We start from the raw sequence: 21,577 nt of genomic DNA on the forward strand, positions 1-21,577 counted from the left end.
TGAATATAAACATATGGAAAGAGACCCCTAACCAAGTGAATAGCATCTAATTCTTACCTTGGTAGAGTTTGCTTCCATGGGCTTTGGCCCCAAACTCAAGGGGGTCTGTCCCATGAACAACTGTCAAAAAAGTCGCCAAGGCCTGGATGGACCAAGGCTCTAAGAATGGTAAAGAGGTTTGGCTAATTATATAATAGTCTTATGACAAGCCAGGAAAGTCTGGTTTGTCACCTTCATTTACCAGAACCATCTAAGACCTATAATTGACCAGTAGCCTGAAATCAGTCTCAAGGTCTACCATCCATCAGGGCAAATCAGACAACAGCCTGACCCAGGCCGGCTGGGCTTGGAGCTGATGGCTGTGATGACAGCTTCCAGCACTTGGCTGAGGCTATAAATGAAATGATGGTTTGGAGCCATGCACACTCCTCTATCTTTTGCTAAACTGCCCTACTTGAAGCACAAGTACTGAAGCCAAAGACATGTCTTTACATTTTACTTCAGTTACTGGAGTAGAATCTGGTTTCCTAATTGTATATTTCCCCCTTCCAACTTGAAATAATTGGCTTGAGGGGAAAAAGGGAACATTTCAAAAACAACTGTTATTTGGCTATATTTATTTGAGCAATGGGGCAAATGAAGAGAGAAAAGATTTTTATCTCCTGTTCTGATGGTTTTTCCTCCAATTAGAGGACATTTGGCGTGTTCTAAAATGAATGAATGGGTAATACTTTCTAATTTTCATAACTACAGAAAATATACTGGTTTCTGCCGCTAGCAATAATGATGAGGGTCCCATGCAGCTATGCCTTGTTTTTAGATGAAATACTGTTCTTCATAAGCTTAGCCCAAAACTTGTGGTGTCCCAGATGAGCCTACACACTTATGGTAAGGTATCAGAGTCTGGGAACATCTTGGTAAAATAAAATTCTGAAATTCTTGTTTTAAACTGAGATTCTTCAACTGGCAATCAGTGAGTACAGGCCTGTTGATTCACATCACTCCACACAAAGTGCAATGCAATAATGGGTCACATAAATATTGGTGAAACTACTGGCATATTCTCTAACCATTTATTTTTCCACTACCGGGTCCAATAGTGATACTATTTGCACCTAAATAATTTTCATATCTGAGATAGTAAGGCAAACAAAAGACCCAGAAGCTAGAAATCATCTCTCACTTCTTATTTCCGAGTCCCTTTCTGACACTCACCTCCAGGCTGGCGATAGCGCAGGTGCCGAGGCGTTGAGGGCGACCTGCCAGGTGAAAGTTCCGTGGCATCCACCGCAGGGGAGCTCTGCACTGCTGCTCGCTCCACGGGGGCAGACTCTAGGACTGCTGCTTTAAAACATGGTGAATTTTAACAAGCAGGCTGTACATTCAGAAGCTTCTTGTCAGTATCATGCACAGAAACACAGAAGTTTGTTACGGATAATAAGCACTAGCCTACATTTTTAGAGGGGTTTCATCTGAAACGGAGTCCTTCCTCCTGGCAGCATGCTGGTGACACTAAATCTAAATGTACATCTTCCCCACCCATGTCTTGCTGACCCTGCTGAGCCTGACTGACTCCAGGTAGCCCCATCTGTCCAACACAACGGCAGATGTTTAAAGCAACAGGGGATGGGGAGCCGGTCTCCTGCCCTCCAGAATCTTTCCGCCTACTTCGAGTGGGGAAAGAGGAACTTTTCCAGAGTGTAAATCAGTCTGGGATCAAAACTGGGACTTCACGAGTTCTTGGCTAGGGCTGCCCCCTTAAGCCAACTGAAGTTCGCATCTCTACCAACGTGGCTCCTGAGGACTCCTAAGGCCCTAGAGCTACGCTGTGCAAACTGGTAGCACTAGCCAAATATGGTCACGTAGACCTGTGTTAAAATTAAAGTTAATTTAATATTTCTGGCCCTCAGGGGCACTAGCCACATTTCAAGTGCTCAGTAGCTACATGTGGCCAGTGGCTGCAGTCCTGGACAGCATGGACAGAGAGCATCTCCTTCCTCCCAGAAGTTCTATTGGAGAGCCCAGACCTACAGCTACAGATCAGCGGGAGGCAAGAGGAGAGTTTTACAACGAACGGTTGGGAGGTTTTGAGATCATTTGAGCCTCTTCACTGCAGCTAACATGCCATGAATAAAAGACACATCATTCTAGGGTCACACCTAGGCTATTACTGATGCTTCCATCTGGCTTATTAGTCAGGTAAAACTACAACATCGTGCGAGTTCTTTCAAGGAAATACACTATAGACATTTCATAAATTTCTAACAATTCTTTCGTTTATTTTTTCCTTTGGCTTTTATTAACCAACAAAAGCTGTGTCACCTCCACTGATTTTACATGACCCCTGTCAGCAGAAATACGCTCAACAACTCCCTTTGCCATTCCATTCAAGATTTCGTCTATAAATTTTACAAAACTCCTAATGACTTTATACAAAGCCATTTTCACACTTGCATGTGATTTACTCCCTTAGAAATATGGCCACAATTTTGCCTTTCTGAAACACACAAAGGCCAGGGGAGGGAAATGGTTAGCATCTTTCCTTGAATGACATAATTACAGCAAAGCTGGCAATGATGCAAAATGCAGTCCAAAAAAATCAGTGCTTAGCTGTTAGTTTTATTATTATCTAAATAACTCCCTCAAAATTCAGTAACGGAAGGCATCTGCTCTGCAAGAACAAGCAGAATATCAAATACATGTCCTTGTTCTGATCCAACCATTCATTCCTCTGAGGCAAGTGAGAAAATCATTTAGTCAGCAATTACATTGAGCCCAAAAAACTTCCCAGTAAGAGAGCTGGACAGGCCCTGAATATCCACGGAAAGAACAGGAAAGCTAAGAATAACAGTGTCAGCAGATCGACACCTATAAAGAGAAGAAACCATGCCAGCATGGTGGGGGCAAAGAAGCATTTCCTTCTGGGCTGTTCACTTTTAATCAAGTTCCATGCAAACAGCTTTGTCTACAGGACAAATGAGAGAGCTGGTTCCAAACAAATGCTAAAATTGGGAGCACATTCAGCCCACAGGCAGGCAATTTTCAAACCAAGAACACAGAAACAGACACCAGTGATGAAGGCCCTTCAGTGATGCTCGGGGTAGGTTGCACAGCCGAGGCCCAAGTGAATGCTGACTGGGCGAGGGACCCCATTCAGTGAGCCCCTGCCCTGAAGGCTCTCTTTTCTTGCCGCTATTGCTTTGATCTTTATTGAGACTCCACCCTTGGATGGAGTCTGGATGTGAGTTGGGCTGATATTTGTGCTTTTTAGAAGAATCCAGGGTAAAAGAAGGTGGGACTGCCTGCTAGCAAGAAAGGAGAGCATGAATGAATGCTGGGTTAGTCCAGAACAGATTGAAGGACTGGGTTAGGGGAAAAATAAATGGCATTAGTTTTCCCCTCACAAGTTCACAGTTTCACTCATTTTTAGAGATATTTCCTATTTCTCTTATTTCCCTTCTTGTCACTTGAAGTTCTCTTGCTAGGAATTTTGGTAAGGCCGGCATTATAACTGCAATGACAATAAAACTGGACAAAGGTCACTAGCATTTTTCAAAGAGCACACCCTGAAACTGTATAGCTGGATGGCAGTGAGAGAGACCCCTGCCTCAGTATTGACCTAATGGGGGGGGAGCTGGCATTATGCAATGAGGCTGTGTAGTGCTGTATCCTGAAGTAAAAAGCAGAAAAATGTGTAAACTGTTGGCACAGGATTCTTATTCAAGTTTGCCAACTGTTTTAAGTGTTAACATTATGCAAAGCACAAGCAAACATCTTTCAAATTAAAGGCAGATCAGCGTCTCCCTTTTCTTTGCCAATTGGAATTTTCAAGACTAGACAGTGGAGTTAGCACAGCAGCACTCTTGACTTCTACAGCCGTTGCACACACACGTGAACATATGCACACACCCACACTCACACACACCCACACACGTGCACACACCTACTCTGCGCTTGTCCGGCTGACGCTGAAGTAACGTGTTTCATTCCTGACTTGCCTAGAACTATTCACGACCCAAATGAACCCTTTTCCAATGCAAAATAAAATTAAAACTAAGTCTGTAATTCCTTGGTTTCAGCATTCAGAAAAACGGCAAAGAGCCCCCTGACCCTCAGTATTGCTTCTAAGCTTCCTACTCACAGTGTTTTCTTGATAAGGACCCACAGGATAAATTGTTCTCAAGTCTCAGTAAAAAAAAAAAAGAAAGATGTGCCCACACACCAATCTATCTTAGGTTTCAATAGGAATCATGTAACTGATTACATTCAGAACCAAAATCAGGGCAACTCGGAACTGCAGAGGACCACACAGTGTTTATTTGTTCACTAACCATACACTTAGCCTCCCGCAATTTTTTTTTCATTGCCTGATTTCCTTGCCTATTTTATTTTATGTATTTGTTTTTTAGCTCTTGAAGGCAATCTTTTTTTAACGTGTGGATTATAGGTACATAGTTGTTTAATTATTTTGCCGACATGAATTCTCCATACACTTATTCATAAACATTTTAATATAAAGGAAAATTTTCAGAGAAAAGTTAATTTAAAATGAATAAGTAGCTTCTAGATCCCTTCCTGTGAGAAGGGTGAATGAGGAGCTCCTTGGAGAAATGACATTTGCTAAAACTGTGTTGTCCAAAACAGTGACTATTTAAAGTTAAATTAATTAAAATCTAATAGAAGTATCAATTAAGTTGCTGTGTTACACTAACAACTTTTTTTTAAAATCTTTATTATTTTATTTTTAATCCAGTTGTATAACATGCCTGTTTGAACGGCCACCTTAAATATTTTTAAGAACAAAATGGGAAGTAAATACATTAAAAGTCACCAGAAGACAGCTACAGAAACGGGGGGCAGGGGGGTGTGGGAATAAAGATGCATAGATGTGGCCAAGAACAAAGTGTTTAATGAAAGTGCTGGGGGGCAGGGGGGGCGTCATGGTAAAAGTGAGAGAGAAGGGGGTGAGTGAGTGGGTGGGCAGGGGCACTGACACCTCTGGAGTGGAGGCTGGCCATGAGCCTCGCCTAGACACAATCCTGAACTTCCCCATCACCCCAGTGACAGGAGCTCTGCATTTAGCCAGGATCTGGCACACCACAGTGACATTTCTAACCCATGAACCACGTGGATAAACTAGCCCTTGACAATCTAACTGCAAATCATTTGTTTTGAGGAAATCCAGTGAAGAATGGAGGCCTTAAGCCCTGAACTTCAGCTATTTCTGTAATGTGAGAGAGAACCGAATAATTTTACCACCCCGTTATTCATGGCTCTCCCCATCGAAGGCCCCTGGTCATAAACAATCAATGCTGCCACGTGACAAGCTCTCTAGTCACCTCTAGCTGTGTCCACAATGATCCCACCTCTGTCCAGCATCTGCATTGATAAGTCTTGGCAGCCTTTGCTAGTGTCCTTCCCCGAGAGCTGGATCTAGTTATTTCTCATTTATCTTGGTTTCCCTGAGTCTAACTTGCTCCAGAGAAAAAAACTACTGATTCCTACTAGTGACCATACCTCCTTCCATCCTAGAGTCAGCTGAACAGGCTTTATGGTATGGCATTGGGCCATCACCATAAACTCTGGGCTTGGGCTTTGAAAATTAGAACCAGGGAACTTGGTGACTAATGCAAAAAAAATAAATCTGTGTATAACAAATTAAAGCAGCGATTTTCAACTTTTTTCATCTCATGTCACACCAAGTAATTACTAAAATTCTGTGGCACACCAAAAAATATATTTTTAGCTGATCTGACAAAAAAGTTATAAATTTGATTCATTCACAGCAGTCAGCTATTAATGTGATGGCTGTTGTCATTTTTTATTTGATAATCTAAGGAGGAAAAGGTCAGTGCCCCTGACTAAATAGTCAGGTATTGCATGTTTTAAAAATTCTTGTGGCACACCCGTTGAAAATCACTGAGTTAAAGTAAAAGAATTAATTATGGTGGGCAATGGGCAGTTTAATTGAGGACCCCTAGAACTATGACACATATTAGACTAAAATGCAGAAAGAAATAGATTTTTCTTTTGCTTCTCTATTAAAGAAAAAATGAACATTGATATATTAGGCCCTAGGCCAATTAAAAATCTCTGGGAAATTATAAAAAAGAGAAAATATTCTCAACACACACCCATTAGGATGGAAACTATCAAAAGAACAGAAAATAATGAGTGTTGGCAAGGATACAGAGAAATTGGAACTCTGTGCACCATTGGTAGGAATGTAAAATGGTGCAGCCACTATGGGAAATATATGGACGTTCCTCAAAAAATTAAAAATTGAATCACCATATGATCCAGCAATCTCACTTCTGGGTAGATATCCAAAAGCACTGAAGGCAGGATCTCAAAGATGTATTTACACTCCCCTATTCACTGCAGCATTATTCACTATAGGCAAAAATGGAAGCAATTCAAATGTCTATCAGAGGAAGAATAGGTAAAGAAAAGATGAAATGTATATATATAAATATATAAATGTGTGTGTGTGTGTGTGTGTGTGTGTGTGTGTGTGTGTGTGTGTGTGTAATGGAAGGTTGTTCATCCTTAAAATAAAGGGAACTTCTGGCACATGCTGCAACATGGATGAACCTTGAGACATGATGCTAAATGAAATAAGCCAGCCACAAAAAGACAAATACTGTATGATTCCATTTGCATGAGGTATCTAAAGTAGTTAAGCTCTAAAAACAGAAAGCAGATGGTGGTTCTCAAGGGCTGGGGGGAGAGAGAAATGGAGCACTGTTCAATGGGCATAGAGTTTTAGTTTTGCAAGAGGAAGAAGTGCTGGAGATTAGTTGCAGAACAGCGTGACTATACTTCATGATACTGAATTATACAGTTAAAAATGGTTTAGATGGTAAAGAAGAACAAGAAGAACAAAAAGGAGAAGAATGATTTTTTAGGAGATTTTTTTTTAAAGTTTCCTCACTACTAGAAAGCCCTAAAAGACTAGTGACAGGGTCTGCTCTGCAGGTCTGCACATAGCATCAGAATTGGACAAAAGCTGTCCCTTCTGGCCTGGCCGGTGTGGCTCAGTGGTTGAGCACCGATCTATGAACTAGGAGGTCATAGTTCCATTCCCAGTCAGGGCACATGCCTGGGTTGCGGGCTCAATCCCTGGTTGGGGGCATGCAGGAAGCAGCCGATCGATGATTCTGTCTCATCATTGATGTTTCTATCTATCCCTCTACCTTCCTCTCTAAAAATCTATATATAGAAAAGCCTAAGTGACCTTTACGATCAGTCGACCAAACGACCAGCTGACTAGTCACTATGATGCGCACTAACCAACAGGGGCTCCCACAGCTAACCTCCTGCAGTAGTCAGCCAATCTCCCGCAGTCCCTCCCCCTGGCCAAATGGCCCCAATCAGCCCCAATTGCTGGCCAGGCCAAGGATCCCCACCCATGCATGTATTCGTGCACTGAGCCGCTAGTCCTATATAACAATAGAGGAATATGCAAATTGTCCAGGACGCTGTAATGTCATGACCACTCAGCAGGTGGTATGCAGAGCAGGCATGAGTGGGCGGGGCCTTGCAGCGTCAGGGACAGGGATGGGGCCGCAGCGGGGGTTAGGCAGGTGCGCACAGAGGGAGGCCTCCGCCGTGGCCCAGCCCAGGGTCCGCAGGTTTCCCCCAGCTCCGGCCTACCTCTTTGGGGCAATCCATTGAGGAACCCTCAATGGGTAGGTGGGGCCTACCTCATTGGGGCAATGGATCGCGGGGTCCCGCACTGTGACAGGGCACAGGCCAGGCTGGAGGATCCTCTCACCCTCCCCGCAAGTGCATGAATTTCGTGCACTAGGCCACTAGTCTACACTAGTAAAAGAGTAAGATGCAAATTGACCATACCTTCATGGCGCCCACCAGCCAATCAGAAGTGAGTATGCAAATTAACCCAACAAAGATGGCAAGTTAATTTGCATATGTCGGCACCAAGTGACTGGGGGCAGGGCCAGATGCTTGCGTCATCACCATGACGACAACGCAGGCATTCCACACCGCCCCAGCCACTCCAGGCCTCCGCAGTATGGGAAGGTGGAAAGGCGGGGCCAGGGCGAAAGCGGTGCCGGGGAAGGAAGGCCCATTTTTGCACAAATCTTTGTGCATCAGGCCTCTAGTATATATATATAAAAGCTGTCCCTTCTGAAGCAATGATGTCTCCTGCCCTCAGAAATGGCTTTCACCAGTTGGGTTTAACAATAGCTCTTTGCTCATATGTTCACCTATCTCCAACCCACTTATCCATTCGTCTGGCTCATGTTAGTGACATGTCCTGATTCTACTCAACCAGACATGATCTCCTGTGCTTTTCAGCCTCCAGAGCACTCTGTCTGCACCTCCTGTACTATGTGCCCTCCCAGTTATGTGGTGTCTATCTTCTCCACATAACTGGAGTGTAAGGGGCCAGGGCACCATCTTATTTACCATCATACACACTATGGCACAACAACCGGCACAGAGAAGGCAAAGCAATGACTCTTGAACACACCTGCTATGTTCTAATTCCAGCCCCAGAGGCAATCAAACCACAGCCTCAGAGCCACAAATGTCAGACACTGACATGCTTATTCCTGAAGCTCTTCGAATTCAACATAACACGAGAATCTAGACTTATCTTCAGATTTCTCCTCCTCTATTTACTGCAATCCAATAAAAGAGTGGAAAGCACTCCCCACATTCTGGGAAACTCCTGTAGTTCTCAGGGCACGCCGCCACAGAGGGAGGGCTGAGGAAGCCTCCCTAAGTCATTCTATTTGTGGAGGTGCCCAGGCACAGGTGCTGGGTCAAACCCAAGGGGCACTTGTCAGCTTGTGTTCTGCCTTATTATTCCTGAGAAGAATCCATCATGATTCTGCTGAAAACTGTTGTTCTAATGACTTTTTAATTATCTCCCTCCTTTCTTCCTCCTTAGTTGCTAACTTGTCAACTTAATTAAAGAATTTCTTTTTTAAAGGGTGCTACTTTTGATGATGACAACCACTCCAGTTAAAATTCCATTAAGTACTTCACTCGGGAAGCTTATATTAAAGAACGGAGCTAGAAAGTACAGAGAAGCTTCAAGCAGATAGAAAAGCAGGGGTCTCTGCTTCCATCTGGGAGATCCTCCTTGAAATTTGGACACTTTGTCTGATTAACTGCTTGATTTTTATTTTGTTATCAGTAAGTAAAGCAGTTATTATACAGCAAAATGAATAAATAAAATAAATAAATAAATAAATAAATAAAGCTGTTTGCTAATTTGGCTGTGAAACCTTTTTTTTAATTTACATTACAGAAATACTGGATTATGGAAGCCACAAGGGTCACCTCCTCCAATCCCTATCTACACTGTACCAAGCTGAGGTAGGTAAGGCGATATTCCATAGGACTCTCAAACAGGTCACTGAGAGTTTTGCTTGATTCATTCATTTAATGAAAATTTACTACCTGCCAGGCACTGGCCAAGGCACTGAGTGTACAGAGTGCACAAGATAGATAAGGTTGCTAATCTCATGGAGCTTACATGGGGAAAGACTGTCCAGGCAGAGGGGAAAACAGGTGCAAAGGCCCTGAGGCAGCAATGATTGAGATGTTTCTGAGGCACAAAGAGGGAACCAATGTGACTATAGCCTAGTACACGAGGGAGCAGAGCAGGAGCAGAGGTTGAGAGGGAGATAGTATCCAAGTCTGATAGCGTCTGAAGGCCTGGGCAGGGAGAATGTACTTTAATTAAGTGTGATAGGAAGTCTTTAGAGAATTTAATCAGGAAACAAATAATCTAATCTACCTTTTTATTTTATTTTTTTAAAAACCATTTTAGGTGCCAAGGACAATAAACACTGTCTCAGATTTGATTTTTCTTCTTATATCTCTGCTGTAACATGGAGTGTTGCCTTGGTAACTAAACGGAAGAAACCATCTTAATGCTTCCAGGCTAGATTGTCCTTTGCAGGGGAGGCTGGAAGCAGTACAGGTGCTTAAGGCAGACGCTGCAGAAGAAGGCTGTACGGGCCAAGCTCATGGTGAAGGTGCCCCCAACCTACCTCTGTGCAGAGTATCAGGCTAGGTAGGTTCTTTATCCAAACAGCCTTAATCATATTTCATGAAGAACCTTCCAATAATACCATTCAGATCATGCTATTCTTCCATAGGCTGCAGTCGGCTTTTACCATAGAAGGCAGTAAGAGAACTAACCTTGATCTCTTTTCCACAAAAGCTAGAGGGAACTATAGGAGTTTTTCCTTCCAACTACTCACTGCATACATTCTACGCTCTATGCAGAAGTAGGAAAGTCATAAGAAAGGGGAACTAGGGTTCCAGAAGGAACGGCGGGGAAGCAGGTGGCCAGCAAACACGGGGTGTGGCAACTGGATAATACCTCTTTGAATACTTCGTTTGAGCTTGTTACACAGATCCACGCGGGGGTTATCTACACACTCTTCTACAGATCCCGGGCTTTGCTCTGGAGAAGAGAGGCTTCTGCTAAGATCCAAAGGTACTTTACCAGTGTGCGGCGGTGGGGACGCAGCGGGGCTGTGGGTGGTGGTGGGACTGCTGGACGCCGAGGTGGTGGTCAGGTCCAAGGCTCCTATCCTTAAATTCAAGGGAGAAGTCAAGGACAGTTTTCTGACCCTCACTGGGGAGGATGTTCTGGACACGGCTCGGGGTGGTGGGGAAGAGAATTTGCGACACAGGCGTGGAGATTTGCCGTCAACCAGATGTTCACCTCTGCTGTTCTGGCTGGTGGCGAAAAACAATTCCAGTGACCTGGAAACACGAGCAAAAGCTATTAACAGGTTGTAGCCAAGTGAAAATTATTCCCCCGACGTCATTTAAGAACGTGTTCCCGACATTAAAAGGCCACGATATCATTGCACGTCTTTTGCTGGATTTCCTTCCTTTCAATGCCACCTATATTCCACACACTTGCCAAAGGAACACAGACACTTTTTAGGCCATGTCTAATCCCCTGCTACTAAGCTGTGGTCCAAAGACAAGTAGCATTGGTGTCTCCGGGCAGCTTTTAGAAATGCAGACTCAGGCTCCACTCCAGACCTGCAATCAGAGCCTGCAATTTCACAACATATTAAAGTTTGTGCATATTCAAGTTTGAAAAACCCAACTGTAAAAATAATAAAATAGAAAAGCCTCAAATAATGGAGTTATCTTCCAAGTAATCATAGAGCAAGCAAAGACCACCTGAGGACTTTAGGATTCTCACATTCTTCCCTCGAGACCTATCTGAGACCTCTACTCACCCCCTTCTACTGTTCGAAGGCGAGACAGTACCCTCAGAACAGCTCTGCAGAGCTGGGCTGCTCACCTGCGGGGGACCCAGGAACCAGGAGGCCACACTTTCATGAGAGGCAAACCCCGGGCCTACCTGACGGGGATGGAGGTAAAAGGCCTCTTGTATATGTCGGAAAGCTTCGCCAGCACCTGGGCTGCCGTTGTGAAAATACGATAGGTGTGCAGAAAGGTGTTGAGGAAATCGATACTGAGAAACCGCAAGTCCGTCAGCCGCTCCAAGAGGCGCTCCACGCTGGCGTAACGGATCTGGGGCACTTTGCAGGAGTTGAGTGTTTTACTGAAGCAAATGTCAATGTCATCTTTATGAAGACGGGCATCAGACCTGCGCACAAAGCAGGAACATGAGAACGAACCCAGGACACGTGCCTCTCGACCACGGAGTATTTATTTATGCGCTGGTAAACACACACTCACCGCATTTGCTAAAAGAATGTTGATATGACACATTACATAAAACAAGGCAGGGCTATAAAAACATCAACTATGCCATTATAATTTAGGGAGGTCAGAACTGATTGTGGAGAAGATAACAATCACTCATTCATGTTGTGGATTCCTTCTGTAGGGGAGGAAAAATAATTTCCCTCTGCCCTTCTGAGTTCTGAGACCCCGGTAATAACGGACGGATTAGCAAGAGAAAAACAAACAATTTTATACATGGGAATTACCCAGGAAGAAATGAGTAACTCCCCGGGGTGGCTTAGATTCAGGATTAAACACCATCTTAACAGGGCAAGGGGAGGAGGAATGGCGGCCACTTAAAGAAGAGTAAATGATTTGGGGGGAAGATGAATGGGTCTCTAGAAGAATAGATGGAAGATAAAATAGTGTGTGACAGTGTGTCTGGGAGTGGTATTGACGTCTAGTCTCCTCTCCTGTGATAAGGGTGAATCCTCTCTGCTTGATGAAACTCCCTGGGAAGGGATTTGTGACAATTAAGTACCTTTTGGAGGACTCTGTCTTTAGGCAGATAAAGGGAGTTTAGAGAAAGCCTCTTCTGGCATTAGCTGTTTTTCAAGTTCCTGTTGCTCAAAATAATCAATATAGCAAAGTGGCATATTTTGAGGTGGCATAATCTGCTACCCTTCCCTTCTCTCTCTAGTTCAATCATGTCAAGAAATGAGGCCAACAGCCCTATTTAGGAGGGGCTTTGCTTATGCCCTTTAATCAGAATATCAAAAAGGCCCTTAAAAACTAATGGATGGCATTCTCCCCTAGAGGGGTTAGGGGAGGGGAAGAGACAGATATCACTGGTACTTCTGTGGTTATTTTTTTTCCTCACTTCTAATTTAGTGCATTTGTGCTTCCCCTTATTTCTTGACCAGACTGACTAATAGATGGTAATATAAGGAATTTTCCCCTCTAGAACTGGCTCTTTACCAATTCTACTATTTTTTCTATATTTTAATTTATTAATGTCTGTGCTTATCTTATTTCCTTCCTACACTTTCGGTACAGTTTATTTTGTCATTCTTTCTTTAACATCTTGAACTGAACACTTTGTTCACTCCATTCTTCCTGGATTATTAATGCATTTAAGGCTATCCATTTTATGAGTACAGTTTAATCTATAAGTTGTGTAAAAGGCTTTCTTTTCAATATTTTGCAGTATTAAAAATGTCTTCATATTTTTTAAAGTAAAATGGGCAAAGGGGGTCAATTGTGTGGTGATGGGTAGTAACTAGACTTATGGGGCATCACATATTAAATTGTAACGTATACCTGAGACTAATACAATGTTATGTACCAATTTTACCTCAATAAGAAAGGTAACGGGTGAAACATAGGCTGTGAGCCCTTGCAGAGGTTGCTGCGAGGCTCCGCTCCTTCTCATTCTATGAAACCTCCCTCTGGTTGCTCCTCAACCTGACTGGATATATCCACTGGGAGCCGGTGGAGAGCAGACTGAGGAGAGGACTCACAGCAGCTCTCAAGACCCTCTGCCTCGCTCAGAGCCCCCAGCCAGTGGTGTGCATTTGCAAAAAGGGTGAAAGAGGCCCTCGGAGAAGCAAAGTTGATAAGAGGAAAAACTTCGAAGCAGAGGTTGAATCCGAGCGAGGCTCAGAGAAATGCCCATCTTTGCCAGGACTGCCCTGAGCTTTCACATTCCCTTCTGAGATCCTTTATTCCCTTTCCTTGCAGCATCTCAGCGCAGGCGGTCAATGAGCCCTGGGTTTCACCACTTGATTAAAAGATATGCTACAGGGCCAGGGATGTTCAATGAGGTAATTGCTTGCTAAGAATCAGTTGGCTTGTTGTGTGAGTGCCCTTAATTATCCCTTTCAGCACTTGGAGGGGTTTCAAATTATATATTTATTTCCTTTGGGATAAAAAGGAATCAATAGCTTTCTTAGCTTGCTCTTGGAAACTTCCCACCCCAAAGTAAGCTCAGTGCAGGTGGAAGGATTTCCTTTGCAGGCCTGAAATGGCATTTTAAATGAGCCGCTCAGCCCTGCTGAGGAATCGACTAAGGGTGGGCTGCTAGTTTTAGTCTCATTACTGATCTTGAAAATGCACAAGCACATCTTTGGGGATTCTTGAAAACTGCATGGCTCTTTCCACTCACTATGTGACCCTCAACCAACTATACTTTTCTGGTTCTTCATTTCCTCACTTGTGAAAAAGACCTTAGAAACTTTTATGAATCAGTCTATCTACTGGTAAAGATGCCTGACTGAGGTAGTCACTTTTTCTCCCACCATTTTCCACCAAAGAAATCTATTTTCTAGGAAAGTTGAGGTTAACTATTATTAAAGGAAAGCAAACCTCAACCTATATATATAAAATGTAAAATGCCACTTAAAGGGATATTTTCACCTAATAAATGTCACGATTTTGCATTTTAATTGTACTTTGAGATTTGTATCTTTTTAAAAAATATGTTTCTATTGATTTTTTTAGAGATAGAGGAAGGGTGAAGGATAGAGAAATGGAAACATTGATGAGAGAGAAACATCATTGATCCACTGCCTCCTGCATGCCCTCCACAGGGGATCGAGCCTGAAACCCAGACATGTGCCCTGAGCAAGAATCTTGGTTCTTGGGTCGATGCTCAACTGCTGAGCTACACTGGCTGGGCAGATTTGCATCTTTTGACTATAATTACTTCAATCAAAACACTAGGAGGATAAAATATGTTGTAGCCAACATGAAATTAAAATAAAACTGACTAATTACACCACTGTCCTTCAAAATTGTAATCACATTCATTTTAAGTAAAGAAAAGAAATTAAATATTATTAAATTATTTAATTTTCTTTTATTACACCGAACAAGGTCTTTATTTCCTAAGGGACTCCCAAGAACGATATAATGTTGTTACTTAAGCCTTTTATGATAATAACTCCTTTTTGGTAAACACTTAAAATAAATCTTAAAACATCAAACTCATATCACCTATTGTAATTAGGAAGTCTTCAAAGGAAGTGAGTGCCTGCAAAGTGATGTCATGTCAGTAATAAGACACAATTAAGATAGGATAATGTTTTTAACTCTGAAAAATGTCATTCCCCCCCCCCCCCCCCCCCCCCCCCCACGGTGTACTGCCAAGGAGATGCACAGGGAGGCCAGAATACAGGATTTAGGGTAAAAGAGGGCCACGGAGGAGACTATCATAAGGAACAGAAATTACAAAATCATCCCCCTTTCCTGATTGAGGAGAACCAGGCTCAATGAGGCAGGGGAAATAGAAGAAAGAAATATATGAAATACATGAAACTGCCTTGGGTATACTTCTAGTATAGTATAGATGGCGTCAAAATATGTGTGACTCTGTCAGAAAATCCTTACAGCTCAAGATACAGGTTTCTGTCCTCACAGGAGAACGGTTCCTACTCGTTCAAGTGTCACCTCTGTACCCAAAGGCAGGAAAGTCTTGATCTGTATGGGAGGTAGTTACACAAACAAGCTTGGATATGGACGCTGGTCAAACTACCTTCATAGGGGACAGAAGATGCATTTGGGTACCAGCCATAACCGGTCAGGCGCAACACTGAAGTTTTATCTGTATTAATTTTTTAAAGTCAACAAAATATGTAAGTAGTGTGCATGCAACTGCCCTGGGGTTGAGGCTACCAAGTCCAACTTACATATTCTCATTCTAAAGCAGTTTGGACTTTCATGACTGCCTAACCTTCAAGAGAGTACTTTTTAAACAAGTAACAATGGTAGATATTATATTGTGAAATGCAAAAATAAGAATCCCATGAGTAGAAAATTAATAATAAAATTCTAACCCAATAATGTGAATTATAAAACTAAGTCATAATTTGGACCTTTTGACTTAATAGTCCATGCTTGGTTTTAATCTTAGCATCACATATTTTTAACTAATCTGGTTCTTAAAAGACTATACTAAACTAGAAACCTAGAAAACTGAACACTAAAGGAATCTTTGCCCTAGAGTTTAAAAATAATTCTACCGCAAATATCTTTAAATTTAACTAGTAATTTAAAATACTATCATTTTTTCATCATTTTTCTATAGTAATTATGACACTAGTATAATGTACTTGCCTTCATCTAACACAATATTTAATGTTTTAAAATTTTTACCATTAGAATCATGCTAATTATAGCTACTACCTATGAAGAGGAAAGTTAATGTTATTTATTGCCTTAGCAAAAATAGCTCAGACCCCAACAGAGTCCACAAAGAGGGGATAGAAGACAGACATTTTTTAATTTTAAAAATATATAACAACTGCTTTTATAAATACATTTTATTCTTAGAATTTGGAATGAAAATACCCAAAAGAATGAGATTAACAAATTGGTCAGCTACTAAATATTCCCAAATCAATTTCTGAATTTAGAAAGAAAAATGTACATAAAGGTGAAAGCATTAATACAGAGAGCTATGGCACATAGCTATTGATATAGTTTCTCTTTTTCAATGACAGTTTCCCTATTGATCACTTGAAATTATAGGATTTACTCTGTTAAGAAAACAGAGAGCAGGCTGGCAGCTCTGGGAAATAGCCTCTAGGACAAATCCGTGTACAGGCAGTGGGTAGATGGTACCATGGAACAGCCAGATATTCATATTAGGTGTTTCCCAAACCTAAACATACTTCTATAACCAAATCTGAGTGATAAGATTCACACCTACTGGGAAGACACCAAAAGCATCTGCCAACCTCTGACCTTGGACACATCTGGCTGTCACAACTTCTTACACTGAACTTGAAAATCTCAATAAGTTTTCCTGAGTGAAGGCATATGTCACAGTAGGAAAAACAATGTTTCTATGCTGTGAGTGAATAAACTATACATCTGAAAAACCATTTTGATAGTCTTATTTATATTAGCATGTCATGAATTATCATATTACTGTCAAGAAACATTCACAATATGAAGCAGAATGCTACTGAAGCAATATTTTATTCATGGTTTCACATTCTCTACCAATTTGATCTTGATTAAAATGCAAGGGAAAGTATTACACCACTTACTTAATCATATGTGGCACAGTGACTTTGGAATTCTCTTCAAACACTATAGTCATTAAACCATTACACCGTATATTGTCCACACACTGTGAAGTTAAAAAACAGACAATTACAACCCGCATGAAAACCTAGGCAGATCATATATTCCCAGAATTGTTTATAGCCACAAAACAATTTAGTTTCTCATCTCTCTCTCCCTCCCTCCCTCTCTCTCTCTCTCTCTCTCTCTCACACACACACACACACACACACACACACACACACACACACACAGACACACACGCGCACAGTGGCAGGTAAACTTTATACATTGATGAACAGATTCAATGTCTAGATACCAAAACTGTGCACCTGGTCAATACCTGAGGGTAGGTATAAGGACTATGTTTTCCTGCAATGTGGTTCCCAAGGTTTCTGACCACACGTCACATTGTCACAGTTCTCTGGCAGGTGCAGCACTTACTGAGAGGTTTAGTACGTTCTCATGGGACACCCCCTGCTGTATTCACTCTCTGCCCTACGGGTGGTGTGTGGCAGGCAGAGGAGATATGGTGGCTTCCTTAGCATAAATTCATCTTCTCTTTCACTAGTAAGCTTTGTGCCTGCTTCCTGGTGGTTTTTTTTTTTTTTTTTCTCCAATAAATTCCCACATTTTACTAGTTTCTGTAGCAGTTTCTATTGGCACCATGTTGGTTTGGTGAGGATGCATGGTGTAATTTCTCCTATTTCTGGCAGACATCAAACGCTGTTCATCTTTTTCTCTTTTTTTTCTAAAAGGAACTTTTGCTAATTTTCTCTGCCTTCTTTATTTTATATGTATGCTTTATCAATTAAAAATTTTCTCTTTGCAATTATCTTGGGTTAGAGAGGGTTTATTTTGAATTATACATATTCCCTTTGGGGGAAAAGCAGAAAATACAAAAGATTTAAACAATTTTAAAATCAGAAATTACTTCTAGTAACTAAAACCACCATGTGGAGCTTTACACTGGGTGGCCAGATTATTATGATCTCTGAACACATAATAATCTGGTCACTCAGCATATATATATATGTATGTATGTATTAGAGGCCTGGTTCATGAATTCGTGCATGGGTGTGGTCCGGTCAGCCTGGCCAGGGGGAGGGGACATGGGCGGTTGGCCGGCCTGCCTGCTGGTTGAATTCCTGGTTGAGGGGACAATTTGCATATTAGCCTTTTATTATATAGGCTATACACTGAGTGGCCAGATTATTATGCGTTCAGAGATCATAATAATCTGGCCACTCAGTGTATGACTGCAATTAAATGGTGTGGAGAAGCTGACTGCCAAGTGACTTCACATAGATCCTCAACTCAGAGTTCACCCTAAACCCCAACATCTAATGAAAGAGTGAATATGCATATAAGAAACTTCAGATCACTGGCATCACTTGACTATTCAGTCTACTTAGTATATCAGCCATTCTTATTTGGTTTTTCCTTTGAAAAATTGTTTCCTCATGTCTTATGCCATTATTTCAATGACCAGGTATAGAGGATGCCAACTGTGGAAATAAAATTGAATATTTTTAAGTCCTCTTTAATTTACTTCCTTACACTACAGCACCTTGAAAGAATATAGGTCTTTTGTAAAAGCAAAGTGATGTAACAAAAAGCTTGTACACACGTGTGTGTGTGTGCACGCGCACACGTGAGCAAATGTTTTCATTGGAAGGAGTGGTAAATACTCATGATCACATAAGCATGTATTTGGTAGTGTTGGGGAGAAGAGTTTGTGCCTTGAGAAAATGAATTCAATTCACTCATTCAAGAAATACATGAAAGTAAGCGAAGTGTCGCTTATCTTTAAGGGCAACGTTGAACCTATGTGAACTACAGTAAACCTTGAAATTATGAGGATAACAAGAGCAGATTCCTGGGCCATGGATACACTAGTTCAGCAGTGATGACGATAAGGCTGGGGCTGGGAATATGTGTGTTCACAAAAGCCCCAAGTAATTGTGATGCAGCTGGTCCCTGACAGTGACTTCTCCAGCAGGGTTTTTGAGGGGTTTCCTTCAGGCAATATCTATTCAAAGGTCAGTAGTCTACTATGTCATCATGTTTTTTACCTTCTTAATACATCTAGGTAGAGGGAAGAAAGGTTAGATTAAGTTTTTCTTTTTTAATTCACCTTTTGGTTAAAATAGAAAATTCCCTATTGATTCCAGAGAAACTATTTTAAGAAAAAAAAAAGCATGTCAGCATGCTACAAATTAGTCTAAACAGGTCTATATTTTGACACATCTGCCCAAATCAAGAAGCTAAGAGGTGAATTTTAATTCTGCATTTCAGTTAATACCCATAATTACAGAAAGATTTGTTTAAGACACCATTATTGTAGGACAGTAAGACAAGCACAAATGAATGCACTATATTGAAATGAATGGTCAAATCTCCAGTCTCAAGGTTGTGTTTTTCTATAAATAGATGAAAAAGGGAATAATTATTGGTCAAGACCATTAGCCACTTGTGAGTTTTGTTGGAGGTGCCAAGGGTTAATAATGGCCTTACTGGTGTAGCTAAAAGTGCAATTAATCATTGAAGCAATTGTGACTTCTAAAAATTACAGCTTCAGAGACGGGCCCTGGCTTAGCCTGCAGTTTTGAATAGAGTGCTTTGTGTGAAATTGGGATTGTGTCAATACGCTGAAGCCACTTGATTATCTAAAATCATAGCCATGTGTGCTTAATGTAACACGATAGCTTAGCACAGTGACTTCAAATAAAGTCACAAAGATATTAAGATTTAGCAAAATAAAGGATGACAAATAAAAAGACAAAATAATAGAAAACATAGTCGTAATAGGAATTGAAAGAAAATGTTCATTTCCCTAGTCTCAAGGAGAGCTAAAATGAATAAATGTCCATCTGGCATGAACAGACAAGAAATAGAAACAGTGGGAAATGTTCATCTCATTGATAATTACAGACATGTAAACTAAAACCAGTAGAAAGCAATACCGCTTTTCCATTAAATAGGAAAATATGATAAATGGTGACAAATATGTGGCAGGACTTAAAAGAAAGCTGCGTAGATTCTTTTCTGATGATGTAGTGAAATGAAGAGTTCTGTATTTCTTGAAGCATTTTGGTAGTCTGTCGAGTCATGAATTATGAAATCATGAAAGTGATCAGGCGCCTGTACCAGCCTCACCTACTGTGGGAAAGATACACAGCCAGGGATCTTGAAAGGGAAAAAACTCTTTCAAAGATATTTAGCACCATGGCATATATTAATACTAAAACCAGGAAACTGCCCATATGATATACCTAATATTTGAATAAACTAAAAAAGTGGTACAGTAATGTGGTAGAATATACCTTTATATAAATACATATTCTAATATATATTTACATATATATATATTAGAAGACACCAATATGAAGAATTTGCAGATCTATAGAAAGATGTGTATGAGGCAAAAAACAAAAATTATACATATATACATTGAGAGCCAAACTGTAAAATTATTTCTCTATAGCCAGACTGTGGAGGATTTAGAGATGGAAACAGTTGATTTTTCAGGGTAAAGATTTTCTGATTTAATTGTACTAAAATGATCTTGGAGCTTGTTAAACCTTGAGCATATCTGGAATGGGGGTTCAGGAATCTGCATTTTTAAAAAGCCCCCAGGTAATTCTAACAGAGTGATCAGTGGCAATACTTTGATAAACATTTATTTAGTGTTCTGGGTGTTGGAAGTAATTTTCAGTTCCCTTTTGTGTCCATATTTTTACATATACTAGTACATCATAAAATATTAAACAGTACATTTTAAGCATTCAATAGATTCAACTTATTAATAATGAATATGTCCAGAGACATACTTGGGAGACTGACAAATTCCATCAATGTATGTATAGCACATAATTTCCCCCAGAAAATGAAAACGCTTTAACCAGAGAACAAAGCCAGTTGAGATGCAGGCTGCTGGGCAGCAGGCCAGGCTCAGTCAGCAGTGGAGCCCTGCCTCCCTACCACTCACCATTCCAACCCCACACCAGGAAAATCACTAAGTATCGCAGGACACTCATTAGTAGCAGTTGACAAGTGACCACTCCCTCCTGGATATATTTTATTCGTTGACTTCCAGGACACCATGCCCTCTTAGCTATCCTCCGACTGCACTGGCGATTCCTTCTTAGTCCTCTTTGCTGTTCTCCCTGATCCCTCATTGGGGCCATGGACATCTTCTCATTTCTATCTAGTTACTCCCTGGGTGATCTCAACAGTTTTGCAGCCTGAAATATCACCTACATGGCAGAACCTGGACCTAAACACTGAACTTCTATGTCCCATTGCTTACTTAACAACTCCACTTAACAACTTCCTTTGTTTCTTTTTCCCTCGCTCACATTCTACTCAGCCACGCTGACTTTCCTGTTATTACTCAATATATGCAGCGTCGTCCTGGTCTGGAGCTTTTGAAATGGCTGTTCCCTCTGTGTGGGATGACTTTCCCTTCACCACATATCTACATGTTACTTCTATCACCTGCTAAAGTTGTTAGATGTCATCTTCAGAATGAGATGACTACGATTGAAAAACTATACCAACCCACACAGCTCCAGTAGCCCAGTCACCTTCTTACCCTGCCCAATCACCCTCTAACATAAATAGTGTGTAGCCCTCGCTGGTTTGGCTCAGTGGATAGGGCATCGGCCTGAGGACTGTAGGGTCCCGGGTTTGATTCTGATTGCAGGCTCGATCCCCAGTAGGGGGTGTGCAGGAGTCAGCCAATCAATGATTCTCTCTCATCATTGATGTCTCTCTCTCTCTCTCTCTCTCTCTCTCTCTCTCTCCT

General features: G+C 41.4%; 1 protein-coding gene across 1 annotated transcript in view; it reads right to left on the minus strand.

Moving 5' to 3' along the window:
* Nucleotides 1-21,577, minus strand: part of RASGRF2 (Ras protein specific guanine nucleotide releasing factor 2) — a 188,440-nt gene that overhangs the window by 67,085 nt on the left and 99,778 nt on the right. The window contains exons 13-16 of the mRNA XM_054715119.1: nucleotides 16,752-16,834; nucleotides 11,372-11,620; nucleotides 10,367-10,755; nucleotides 1,216-1,341 (exon numbers count right to left, since the gene is read on the minus strand). Coding sequence (XP_054571094.1) covers nucleotides 1,216-1,341; nucleotides 10,367-10,755; nucleotides 11,372-11,620; nucleotides 16,752-16,834 — 847 coding nt within the window. The remainder of the gene's footprint in view (nucleotides 1-1,215; nucleotides 1,342-10,366; nucleotides 10,756-11,371; nucleotides 11,621-16,751; nucleotides 16,835-21,577) is intronic.

Source organism: Eptesicus fuscus, chromosome 4 (genome assembly GCF_027574615.1).
Source record: "Eptesicus fuscus isolate TK198812 chromosome 4, DD_ASM_mEF_20220401, whole genome shotgun sequence".
Taxonomy (NCBI): Eukaryota; Metazoa; Chordata; class Mammalia; order Chiroptera; family Vespertilionidae; genus Eptesicus; species Eptesicus fuscus.